This window comes from Pristiophorus japonicus, chromosome 14 (assembly GCF_044704955.1).
Source record: "Pristiophorus japonicus isolate sPriJap1 chromosome 14, sPriJap1.hap1, whole genome shotgun sequence".
Taxonomy (NCBI): domain Eukaryota; kingdom Metazoa; phylum Chordata; class Chondrichthyes; family Pristiophoridae; genus Pristiophorus; species Pristiophorus japonicus.
Genome location: NC_091990.1, coordinates 108,713,740 through 108,726,860, shown reverse-complemented (window position 1 = coordinate 108,726,860; position 13,121 = coordinate 108,713,740). Strand labels below are relative to the sequence as shown.

Genomic DNA, 13,121 nt, shown 5'->3' with positions numbered 1-13,121 from the left:
CGGGGTAACGGAGGAAGAAGGTAATTAATTTCACAGTTGCAAAAGAAACTCGGGAACTCGAGACTTATTACACCCAACTTTTAGCAAAGGCGACAGGCAACCAGAGTGAAACGAATACTTCTCTATAAAAAAAATCTTGTCCAACAATGGTTTGGAGAGGGAAAGGTTCATTTTATTGCTGTTCGCTCCAATTACAACGCCGTCTTGTTAGTCAAACCAAAAGTTGCCCAATTTTATATATAATTTGTAAGTTATCCCATCTCGAAAGTTGTAGGGTCCATGTCCCTTTTTTAAAAGCACCTATATTCTTCACAGTTGGTGCGGTGAGACAGGGTGGGCTGTTTGCCAAATGGTGGGAGTCTTTTTTTCAGACGCTATACCAGAGATTCGGAGATGGGGATGGTGTCAGAATCCTGGCTGTTCATGGAGCTCAGACCAGTGTCTGAATCCTCGTCAGTAGCCTGGCAGCTGGTGGACAGACCTCTAGACTCCAGCCAGCCCCCGCCGCAGTCCGGAGGGGGCCTGCTCTTGGGGACACCGAGCTGGGGACATGTCCGATCGCCCTCCTCCCCAGACGGTGCGCCCTGGGTGCTCAGCGAGTTGACCTTCTCCAGCAAGATGTCGAGCTCGCTCTGCTTCTGGTCGCGCAAGTTCTGGCAGCAGACCAGGTCGCTCCGGCTGACCTCCAGGTCAGCGTTCAGCCTCAGCCCGATGTAGAGGCTGGCGCCGAGCTGGGACTCCAGTCTCTCGTGGTCCAGCAAGGAGTCCTCTTCAGGCCCGCCCTCCGTCTCTGGGGGCTGAGAGGGGCTAGCCACCTCCCCCTGGCGCCTCCTCATCCAGCGTTGGTTGAGTTCCTCCTGGATCTGCAGAGTGACCTTCTCCAGATGTTCCTCTTGCAGGGCCAGCTCCTCCTGGAGATGCAGGACCTCCTCGCAGTTCCTGGTGTACTCTTCCAGCTCGGGGCTGGCCTCTTGGCTCTGGGGCTCTCTGGGTTCGCTCTCGGGAATCCCCTCCACCAGGTAAGTGTCCTGCACGTAGTTAACCCCGTGCCTCTTCATCCTGTCGAAGTGGACCTTCGCCTCGTACCTGTCGATCTCCCGGTCCAGCTCCCTGATCCTCTGGACCTGCTGCCGGATGGTGTGGTCCTGGGACAGGACCAGGTGGACCAAGGTCTCCATGCGCTCGGCGCAAGGCGCGCCCTTGCCGCGTCTCTCCTCCCTCTTGGACCTGTTGATCTTGGCCAGTTTCCTGAAGGCTTTACGAACCACCCTCCTCTGCTTGTCTTCGGGCAGTGCCAGGGTGGCCCGGGCCGTGCCTCGCAGGTTGCAGGGGCTCTCCTTGCTGGCCACCACTTTGGCCTCGGCGCTGCGTGGACCATTGTTGGGCAGCGAGGCTTGGCTCTTGACCAGCACGAAGGTGACCTTCTCCCGCTCCTCGCCCCAGGCGCTCCAGAGCCGCAGGACCTTGGTCTTGTTCGGCAGCGTCCGCTCCAAGCCCCTCCACTTCTCCACCATGCAGTAGGAGTGCGGGGCTCCCGACAGCAACTTGTGGCTCCCTCCGTCCAGCCCGCTCTCCTCCAGCAGCGCAGCGATCACATCGGCGCAAGTGGTGCGCCGGGTCAGCCCCGAGATAACCTTCTCCTCCTGGCACACCCACACGCTGATCTTGTAGTCCTCTATGTCCATCACAGGAGTGCGAGAGGGTAGAGGTTGCCCCTGACACCCCACCACCCCCTCCGTTCTCAAGCTTCAGAAAGTCAATGTCCACTCCAAAAAAAACAATTGTTCCCCACTCTCACCCCAGCAACTAGACAAGATGGAACTCTCAGCCCCCAGCTCCTCTCTCGGCCGGTGCTGCTATGTAACTATTTCCTTCAGTTCCCTCTCATCATGTGACAGCTCATTGACAATAACTAGGCTTGAAAAACTTATCCACATCATTATCACACGCCCCCTTTTCCTTCAAGGTAGACGCATCTCCGAGCACTTGGTGGGGGGAACAGGATGGGTTATCTTTTTTAATGAACAGAAAATAAACACCAAATCCCCAGATGCTTGATAAATTAACATTTACCCCCCCCCCCCCCCCCAAAAAAAAAGTCGAAATAAAACTCCAAACCGTTTAACAGAGTTGCAGAATTGGAGAGATTCACTCCCAGGTTCTTTGGCAGATATACACACACACACACACACACATTCATTCAGAACAAGGCTGCCCCCTACAGTCCCCTATACTCTCTCACACTATCTGCTGTTGTGTCTGTTACTTTACTCACTTCTTGGTTTTTGTTCAGGTACAGACAGACTACAGTCACACTCCTCATACAGTCATAGAGATTTACACCAAGGAAGGAGGCCATTCGGTCCATCGTATCCACGCCGACCAAGAGCCATCCCAGCCTAATCCCACTTTCCAGCTCTTAGTCCGCAGCCCTGTAGGTTACAGCACTTCAAGTGCACATCCAAGTATTTTTTAAATGTGGTGAAGGTTTCTGCCTCTACCATTCTTTCAGGCAGTGAGTTCCAGACCCCCACCACCCTCTGGGCGAAAAGAATTCTCCTCAACTCCCCTCTAATCATTCTACCAATTACTTTCAATCTATGTCCCCTGGTTAGTGACCTCTCTGCTAAGGGAAACAGGTCCTTCCTAGCCACTCTATCTAGGCCCCCCCATTTCATGTTCCTCATTTCACTGAGGAGGGTAAGAGACACATTCTCCCTGACTCCAGAAGAGTCATCATCATCATAGGCAGTCCCTCGAATCGAGGAAGACTTGCTTCCACTCTAAAAGTGAGTTCTCAGGTGACTTTACAGTCCATAGAAACATAGAAAACATAGAAACATAGAGTGCGGTTTGCCACACTCTCCTTCCGCTGCCTGCGCTTGATTTCTGCATGCTCTCGGCTCAAGGTGCTCAGCGCCCTCCCGGATGCTCTTTCTCCACCTAGGGCGGTCTTTGGCCGGGGATTCCCAGGTGTCGGTGGGGATGTTGCACTTTATCAAGGAGGTTTTGAGGGTGTCCTTGGAATGTTTTCATTGCCCACCAGGAAAGTGACTGCGTGCTGTTTGACGGGATACAGTCAGACAGTTAATAAGATCACTGGCTTAGCACAATCTCTGAATTATTTTTTCTAAACTCTTACAACTCACAACAACACCCTCCTTAATTTTGCTGCGCCCAGGATATATCTAACAATCTCTCTTTCTTTCTCTCTCTCTCTCCACAGGAAAGGGTTGGAAAGTCCTCTGATTCCTACACTTGGACGACTTGCAATGAATACACCCAAGGCCAATTAAAGATGTCTTGTTAAACAAAGAGTTGAGGGCTTCAAACCAAGTCTTGAATATTAACCCCGGGGACCCGCTTAAATAACCTATCTGGCCTGCACATCAAGGCAATTGGCAGCAGCCAATCTTTCCTCCCTTCCGCTGAAGCGCAGTTCAGCTTGAAACAAGTGTTTGCTCAGGATCTTTTCTTGTCCAGAAACCAGCCTTGCCCCAGCCTCAGACTTCAGTTCTTTTCCTGAACTCCCCCGGTGCAATATTTTTTTTTAAGAGTGTTCATTTAAGACAAATGTAAATAATTGTTCTTGTATGCCGAGTGGGAACTTGGGGGCTTTTGTTACCTCTAGACTTGACTATTCTAACACACTCCTGGCTGGCCTCCCACATTCTACCCTACGTAAACTAGAGGTGATCCAAAACTCGGCTGCCCCCATGTCCTAACTCGCACCACGTCCCGCTCACCCATCACGCTCTGTGCTCGCTGACCTACATTAGCTCCCGGTTAAGCAACGCCACGATTTCAAAATTTTCATCCTTATTTTCAAATCGCTCCATGGCCCCACCCCTCCTTAACTCTGTAATCTCCTCCAGCCCCACAACGTGCCACCCCCCCCACCCCCGCCCCGAGATGTCTGCAATCTTCTAATTCTGCCCTCTTGAGCATTCCTGATTATAATCGCTCAACCATTGGTGGCTGTGCCTTCTGTTGCCTAGGCCCCAAGCTCTGGAACTCCCTCTCTAAACATCTCTGTCTCTCTACCTCTCTTTCCTCCTTCAAGACGCTCCTTAAAACCTACCTCCCTGCGCTAATTTCTATTTCTATGCGGCTCAGTGTCAAATTTTTAAATCTCATAATATTCCTGTGAGGCGCCTTGGGACGTTTCACTATGTTAAGGGCGCTATATAAATACATGTTGTTGATGTTATTGTTCAATCCACTGACAACTCTTTTAAATATGACAATTTGCAAATTGAATTCAAACACGTGCCTCCTTGTTAAAGGGGTCCAACCACCAAGACCCACAAAAAATGTTAAAAGGGAACCTGAATAACTCAAATTGAAATCCTGCTCCTTGTTGAGATGATGCACTCCAATCCCTCCGGTGCCCACCAGTCACAGAAGGCCTCAAGCAACAAGCAAGCCCCCGACATTTAATCAGATTGCCTTTTAATTTATTTATTCATCAATATTGTGTAGAGGGTGTTTGAGTTGATTGGCGCCATTTAAAAGCTTCCCATTCAGATGAACGAGCATATAATGGACTCGGGGAATCTGTTCATCAGGCGGTCGCTGCTCAGTGGGGAAGAATCCTTACAGCCTCCCCTCTCCATCCATCACTGACATTGTTTCATCTGTTGAGAGCGTCAGTCCCTCTCAATGGGTCAGCGTTGCTTCCTTATTATTCTAAGGCAGCTTCACTTTGAGTCACAACAGAGGAGAGTGGGCAGGCATGTGCGGATGGAGGTGGGTTGCAGAGTCGGGGGTTTGAGGGAGACAGAACATTCCATTGTACCAATCTTTGGAAGCGGAAATTGCTCTTCTACTCTGAACAACGAAGCAACGTTTTAAGTGGCATAAATTGCAGACTGGGTCCTTTTTAAAGGAACACTCTTTGTGGAAAAGAATTGGCTCCCGGTTAACCAATACCTCGATTTTAAAATTCTCATCCTTGTTTTCAAATCCCTCCACGGCCTCACTCCTCCCTATCCCTGAAAGCTCTTCCAGCCCCTACAACCCTCCGAGATCTCTGCGCTCCTCTAATTCTGTCCTCCTGAACATCCCCCGATTTTAATCGCTCAACCATTGGTGGCTGTGCCTTCAGCTGCCTGGGCCCTTAGCTCTGGAATTCCCTCCCTAAACCTCTCTACCGCTCTCTCCTTCTTAAAACCTGTTAAGATATGTGGACTTGTATTTATTCTGTACAGCCACCAGAGGGCTCATTCCCCGGAGTCCCAAGGGATCCCATAATCCCTTGGGAGCACAGCTATTTAAGAAGGCTTCAAAGGTTGGAGAGGCACTCTGGAGACCTGCAATAAAAGACTAAGGTCACACTTTACTTTGAGCTCACAGTGTTCAGTCTGACTCTTTCTCCATACACAACAACTGGCGATGAGATACAGATAGTGAATCCAAAGATGCAGAGAACAGTGGATATCCTGGAGAAATTTTTGGAGGGAGATGATTGGGAAACTTTTGTGGAACGACTCGACCAATACATCGTGACCAACGAGCTAGATGGGGAAGAGAGCGCTGCCAAACGTAGAGCGATCCTCCTCACCATCTCTGGGGCACCAACGTATGGCCTCATGAAGAATCTGCTCACTCCAGCGAAACCCACGGAGAAATCGTACGACAATTTGTGCAAACTGCTCCGAGATCATTTGAACTCGAAGGAAAGCGTTCTGATGGCGAGGTACTGGTTCTACACCTACAAAAGGTCTGAAGGCCAGGAAGTGGCGAGTTATGTCGCGAGCTGAGGTGCCTTGCAGGACATTGCGAATTTGAAGGACATTTTGAGCACATGCTCGGAGACTTTCGTACTTGGCATTAGCCACAAAACCATACTTCGCAAGCTTTTGATAAGAGACCCCCAACCTTGAGTAAGGCCATAGCGATAGCCCAGGCGTTCATTGCTACCAGTGACAATACGAAGCAAATCTCTCAGCACACAAGTGCTGCTACAAGTACTGTGAACAAAGTGATGTTGTTTTCGAATCGTAACATACAGGGCAGGTCATACATACCTGTAGCTACATGTCCGCAGATGTCTCAGAGTCCATCATCAAGGGTGATGAATGCAAGGCCATTAACACCTTGGTGGTGCTGCAGGGGTGATTATCGTTTACATTCATGCTGATTCAAAGTATATGTTTGCAAGGGCTGTGGAACAATGAGACACCTCCGACGAGTGTGCAGGCGAGCTGCTAAGCCTGTTAAACCTGCAACCCACCATGTTACAGAGGAGGACAGATCCACAGAGGATCATGACGAACCAGAGCCTCAGATTGAGGAGGCAGAGGTACATATGGAGCATACATTCACCACAAATTGTCCCCCGATAATGCTGAATGTTGAACTAAATGGACTCCCGGTGTCAATGGAGCTGGACACGGGCGCGAGCCAAACCATCATGGGCAAAAAGACTTTCAAAAGTTTGTGGTGCAACAAGGCCTCAAGGCCAGTCTTAATTCCAGTTCGCACGAAACTAAGAACTTACACGAAAGAACTGATACCTGTAATTGGCAGGGCTACCGTAAAGGTCTCCTACGATGGAGCAGTGCACAAGCTATCACTCTGGGTGGTACCGGGCGATGGTCCCATGCTGCTCGGCAGGAGCTGGCTGGGAAAGATACGCTGGAACTGGGACGACATCCGAGCGCTATCGCCCACTGACGACACTTCGTGTGCCCAGGTCTTAAACAAATTTCCATCGCTGTTCGAACCAGGCATCAGGAAATTCCAAGGAGCAACAATGCAGATCCACCTAATTCCAGGGGCGCGACCCATCCATCACAAGGCGAGAGCAGTACCATACATGATGAGAGAAAGGGTAGAGATCGAGCTAGACCGGCTGCAACGAGAAGGCATCATTTCACCGATCGAGTTCAGTGAGTGGGCTAGTCCTATTGTCCCAATCTTCAAGGGAGATGGCACCGTCAGAATCTGTGGCGATTACAAAGTAACTATCAATCGTTTCTCCCTGCAGGACCAATACCCACTACCAAAAGCCGATGAACTCTTTGCAACACTGGCGGGAGGAAAGACGTTCACGAAGCTGGATCTGACTTCAGCCTACATGACGCAGGGACTGGCGGAATCATCGAAGGCCCTCACCTGCATCAACATGCACAAATATTTTTTTATTTATAACAGATGCCCGCTTGGAATCCGATCAGCGGCGGCGATATTCCAGAGAAACATGGAAAGTTTACTGAAGTCGGTCCCGCGCACCGTGGTCTTCCAGGACGACATCTTGGTCACAGGTCGGAACACAGTCGAGCACCTGTAGAACCTGGAGGAGGTTCTTAGTCGACTCAACCGCGTGGGGCTCAGGTTAAAATACTCGAAGTGCGTTTTCCTGGCGCCTGAAGTGGAGTTCCTGGGAAGGAGGATTGCGGCGGACGGCATCAGGCCCACCAACGCAAAGACGGAGGCAAACGAGAACGCACCGAGGCCACAGAACGTGATGGAGCTGCAGTCGTTTCTGGGAATCTTGAACTACTTTGGTAACTTCGTACCGGGTCTCAGCACCCTGCTAGAATCACTGCATGTCTTACTACATGGGTTTGGGGCAAAAGCCAAGAAAATGCCTTTGTAAAAACAAGAAAATTGTTATGCTCAAACAAATTGCTTGTGTTGTATGATCCATGTAAGCGTTTGGTACTAGCATGTGATGTGTCGTCATATGGCGTCAAGTGTGTATTGCAACAAGCTAATGATTTCAGGAAACTGCAACCGGTCGCTTATGCATCCAGGAGTCTAAGGCCGAGAGAGCCTACAGCATGATTGAAAAAGAAATGTTAGCGTGTGTCTATAGGGTAAAGAAAATGCATCAATACCTGTTTGGGCTAAAATTCGAATTGGAAACTGACCATAAGCCACTTATATCCCTGTTTTCTGAGAGTAAAGGGATAAATACCAACGCATCAGCCCGCATCCAGCAGGAAGAGATAAAGCTGTTCCAGCGGCGCAAAGCTGAAATGTCAATACAGGCAGACTGCCTTCTGTGGGGCAATCGACTAGTAGTCCCCAAGAAGGGCAGAGACACCTTCATCAATGACCTCCACAGTACCCACCCAAGCATCGTAATGATGAAAGCGATAGCCAGATCCCACGTGTGGTAGCCCGGTATTGATGTGGACTTAGAGTCTTGTGTCCACAGATGTAATACATGCTCGCAGTTAAGCAATGTACCGAGGGAGGCGCCGCTAAGTTTACGGTCTTGGCCCTCCAAACCGTGGTCTAGGGTACACTACGACTATGCAGTCCCTTTCTTGGGTAAAATATTCCTTGTGGTTGTAGACACGTGCTCCAAGTGGATTGAATGTGAGATAATGTTCAAAGAATTCGTGACCCGTAATCAAACATGTCACATCTGCCCCGTTTAAACCAGCGTCCAATGGTCAGGCAGAGAGAGCAGTGCAACCATCAAGCAAGGCTTGAAGCGGGTAACTAAAGGCTCACTGCAGTCTCATCTATCCCGAGTCCTGCTTAGCTATCACACGAGACCACACTCACTCACTGGGATCCCACCTGCTGAACTGCTCATCAAAAGAGCACTTAAGACAAGGCTCTCGTTAGTTCACCCTGATCTACATAAACAGGTAGAGAGCAGGTGGCTTCAACAAAGTGCATACAATGGTAGCGCAAATGTGTCACGTGAGATTGAAGTCAATGATCCTGCATTTGTATTAAATTATGGACAAGGTCCCAAGTGGCTTCCCGGCACTGTTGTGGCCAAAGAGTGGAGCAGGTCAAACTTTCAAATGGACTCATTCACCGGAAACACTTGGACCAAATCAAACTCAGATTCACAGACTACCCTGAGCAACCCACCTTGGACCCTACCTTTTTTGATTCCCCAACACACACACCAGTGGCAACCGATACCACAGTTGACACGAAGCAGAAGCCATCATCCACAGCAGCCCAACACATCAGGCAACCCAGAAAGGTCAGCTGCACAGCAGCCCAGCGAGGGCCCAACAGCAGCCCAGCGATGGCCCAACAACTGATTCAACAACACCAGCTTTCACACCGAGACGATCAACCAGGGCAAGAAGGGCCCCAGATGGACTCACATTGTATATAGTTACACTATTGACTTTGGGGGGGAATGTTGTTATATATGTGGACTTGTATTTACTCTGTACAGCCACCAGAGGGCTCATTCCCTGGAGTCCCAAGGGATCCCATAATCCCTTGGGAGCACAGGTATTTAAGGAGGCTTCACAGGTTGGAGAGGCACTCTGGAGACGTGCAATAAAAGACTAAGGTCACACTTTACTTTGAGCTCACAGTGTTCAGTCTGACTCTTTCTCCATACACAACAAACCTACCTCTTTGACCAAGCTTTTGGCCATCTGCCCTAATTTCCCTTGTGTGGCTTGGTGTCAAATTTTGTTTGACAATCATCGCTCCTGTGAAGCGCCCTGGGACGTATTGCTACATTAAAGGCACTATATAAATACAAGTTGTTGTTGATTATGCTCTTGGATGAAGCGCCTTGGGAAGTTAAAGGTGCTATATAAATGCAAGTTTTTATTGATGTTGAGGCTTGGGGTCAATTGAAAATTTAAAAACTGAGATTGATAGATTTGTGTTGGGTATGGGTATTAAGGGTTACAGAACCAAAGCAGGTAAATGGAGCTAAGGCACAGATCAGCCACGATCTCATTGAATATTGGAATAGGCTCGAGGGGCTGAATGGCCTCCTTCTCTTCCTAATGCTCCTAACTTGTTTACAAACACAAGAATCAGTGACATGAATCGCAGTGAACTTTATAGAATGAAGCCAGCCTGACAAAAAAAACACATTCTCCCCCCAAAAATTGGCAAAATGCACAAATTCTCCCCTTGACACATGCCCTCGTTGAATATTACAACCTATTTCCCACTCCGTCCTCACTGTAGAATCATAGAATATCACAGCACATCGTGCCTGTGCCGGCTCTGTGCAAGAGCGATCCAATTAGTCCCACCCTCCCCCCTGCTCTTTCCCCACAGCCCTGCACATTTTTACTTTTACAAGCATTTATCGAGTTCTCCTTTTTAAAGTTATTATTGAATCTGCTCCCACCGCCCCTTCAGGCAGCGCGTTCCAGATCACAACAGCTCGCTGCTCCCCCTCTGGTTCTTTTGCCGATTATCTTAAATCTGTGTCTTCTGGTTACCGATCCTTCTGCCACTGGAAACTATTTCTTTGAAAAAAAATGATGACTTTTTCCCTTCCCCTCCCCGCCCCCTCCCCCAACCCCCCTCCGCCGCCCCCCACTTAAAACCTTTACTGAACGGGCTCCCATGCTGATTAAACTGGGTGAATTTAGTGATGAGTTGAACCAAAGGGACTGGCTGAATTAGGTGATTTCAGTTGGGGGAGTAGGGAGGGGTGTGGGGGGCGGGGGTGGGGGGAGGTGCAGAGGACACCTTATTAAAGAAAGACTTGCATTTATATAGCGCCTTTCATGACCACTGGATGTCTCAAAGCGCTTACAACAAATAAAGTGTTTTTGGAGTGTAGTCACTGTTGTAATGTGGAAAATATGGCAGCCAACTTGCGCACAGCAAGCTCCCACAAACAGCAATGTGATAATGACTGGATAATCTGTTTTTGTTATGTTGATTGAGGGTAAAAACTGGCCCGGGGATAAATTTGCTGCCCTTCATCAAATAGTGGCCATGGGATCTTTTACATCCACCTGAGAGGGCAGACAGGGCCTCAGTTTAACTTCTCATCCAAAAGACAGCACCTCCGACAGGGTAGCTCTCCCTCAGCACTGCACTGGAAGAGTCAGCCTGGATTTATGTGTTCAAGTCCCTGGAGTGGGACTTGAACTCACAACATTCTGACTGAAAAGCAAGTGCGCTACCCACTGAGCCACGGCTGACACCTATCATTACACTCCGTGTCTCTAGATCACAGAGTAGGAGAATCGGACAGAACTATCGAGGTGGAAAGCACACATGTGTGGACATGTGGTGAGGGCAGTGTCTGATGTAGCTGTGATGCGGCCCACATGGTCAAATAGCCCACTGCTACTTCTTGTTTAGGCTCACCAATGAGGATTGGTCCTTTGGGTGAGGACCTGGATCATAACTTATGGAAGATCATGGAATGCTCCATCCCAGAAATTCCATGACCCGCCCAGTCTAATCTCACTCTCCCCCTCACTCCCCACACCCTTTAATATCCCACCTAGCCTAATCCCACTCTCCCCCTCACTACCCACACCCTTTAATATCCCACCCAGTCTAACCCCACTCTCCCCTCACTCCCTGTATACGTTAATATCCAGCCAGTCTAATCCCACTCTCCCCCTCACTCCCCACACCCTTTAATATCCCACCCAGTCTAATCCCACTCTCCCCCTCACTACCCACACCCTTTAATATCCCCCCTAGTCTAATCCCACTTTCCTGCATTCCCCGCACCCTTAAATACCCCCCCCCCCCCACAGACCAATCCCACTCTCCTCACTCCCTGCACCCTTTAATATCCCACCCAGTCTAATCCCACTCTCCCCCTCACCTCCCACACCCTTTAATATCCCACCAAGTTTAATCCCCCTCATTCCCCGCACCCTTTAATATCCCCCCCCAAGTCTCATCCCACTCTGCCCCTCGCTCCCCGCACCCTTTAATATCCCACCCAGTCTAATCCCACTCTGCCCCTCGCTCCCCGCACCCTTTAATATCCCACCCAGTCTAATCCCACTCTGCCCCTCGCTCCCCGCACCCTTTAATATCCCACCCAGTCTAATCCCACTCTGTACCTCACTTGTTAGCAAAATTGAAGCCAATGGGTTAAATGGACAATGGCCGCTTGGATACAAAATTGGCAGAAAGCAGAGAGTAGTGGTGAAAGGTTGTTTTTCAGACTGGAGCAAAGCTTACAGTGGTGTTCCCCAGGGGTCGGTGTTGGCACTATTGCTTTTCTTGATATATTTTACTGACCTGGATTTGGGCGCACATCATTTCAAAGTTTGCAGATGACATGAAACTCGGAAAGGTAGTAAACAGTGAGGAGGATGTAGACAGACTGGTGAAATGGGTGGACATGTGGCAGATGCAATTTAACGCAGAGAAGTGTGAATTGATGCATTTTGGTGGGAAGAACGAGGAGAGGCAATGTAAACTGAAGGGTACACTTCTAAAGGGGGTGCATGAAGAGAGAGACCTGGGGGTATATGTGCACAAATCATCGAAGGTGGCAGGGCAGATTGAGAAGAATGTTAAAAAGCATTTGGGATCCTTGGTTTTATTAATAGAGGCACAGACTATACAAGCAAGGGAGTCAAGCTGAACCTTTATAAATCACTGGTTAGGCCGCAGCTGAAATATTGTGTCCAATTCTGGGCACCGCACTTTACATAAGAACGTAAGATCATAAGAACATAAGAAATAGTAGCAGGAGTAGGCCATATGGCCCCTCGAGCCTGCTCCGCCATTTAATATGATAATGGCTGATCTGATCATAGACTCAGGTCCACTTCCCTGCCTGCTCCCCATAATCCCTTAATCCCTTATCGGTTAAGAAACTGTCTATCTCTATCTTAAATTTATTCAATGATTCAGTTTCTACAGCTCTTTGAGTCAGTGAATTCCGCAGATTTACAACCCTCTAAGAGAAGAAGTTCCTCCTCATCTCAGTTTTAAATGGGCGGCCCCTTATTCTAAGATTATGCCCTCTAGTTCTAGTCTCCCCTATCAGTGGAAACATCCTCTCTGCATCCATCTTGTCAAGCCCCCTCATAATCTTATACGTTTCGATAAGATCCCTTCTCATTCTTTTGAATTCCAATGAGAAGAGGCCCAACCTCCTCAACCTTTCCTCATAAGTCAGCCCCCTCATCTCCGGAATCAATCTAGTGAACCTTCTCTGAACTGCCTCCAAATCAAGTACATCCTTTCTTAAATATGGAAACCAAAACTGCACGCAGTATTCCAGGTGTGGCCTTACCAATACCCTGTATAGCAAGATTTCCCTGCTGTTATACTCCATCCCCTTTGCAATAAAGGCCAAGATTCCATTGGCCTTCTTGATCACTTGCTGTACCTGCATACTAACCTTTTGTATTTCATGCACCAGGACCCCCAGGACCCGCTGTACTGCAGCA

General features: G+C 49.1%; 1 protein-coding gene across 1 annotated transcript; it reads right to left on the bottom strand.

The window, feature by feature from the left end:
- Positions 1 to 208: 208 nt before the first annotated feature.
- On the bottom strand, positions 209 to 1,783 carry LOC139279463 (ras association domain-containing protein 10-like). Its single transcript, XM_070898591.1, has one exon. It carries the CDS (start codon positions 1,683 to 1,685, stop codon positions 375 to 377), a length of 1,311 nt encoding a protein of 436 aa, XP_070754692.1. The 5' UTR covers positions 1,686 to 1,783; the 3' UTR covers positions 209 to 374.
- Positions 1,784 to 13,121: the final 11,338 nt, after the last annotated feature.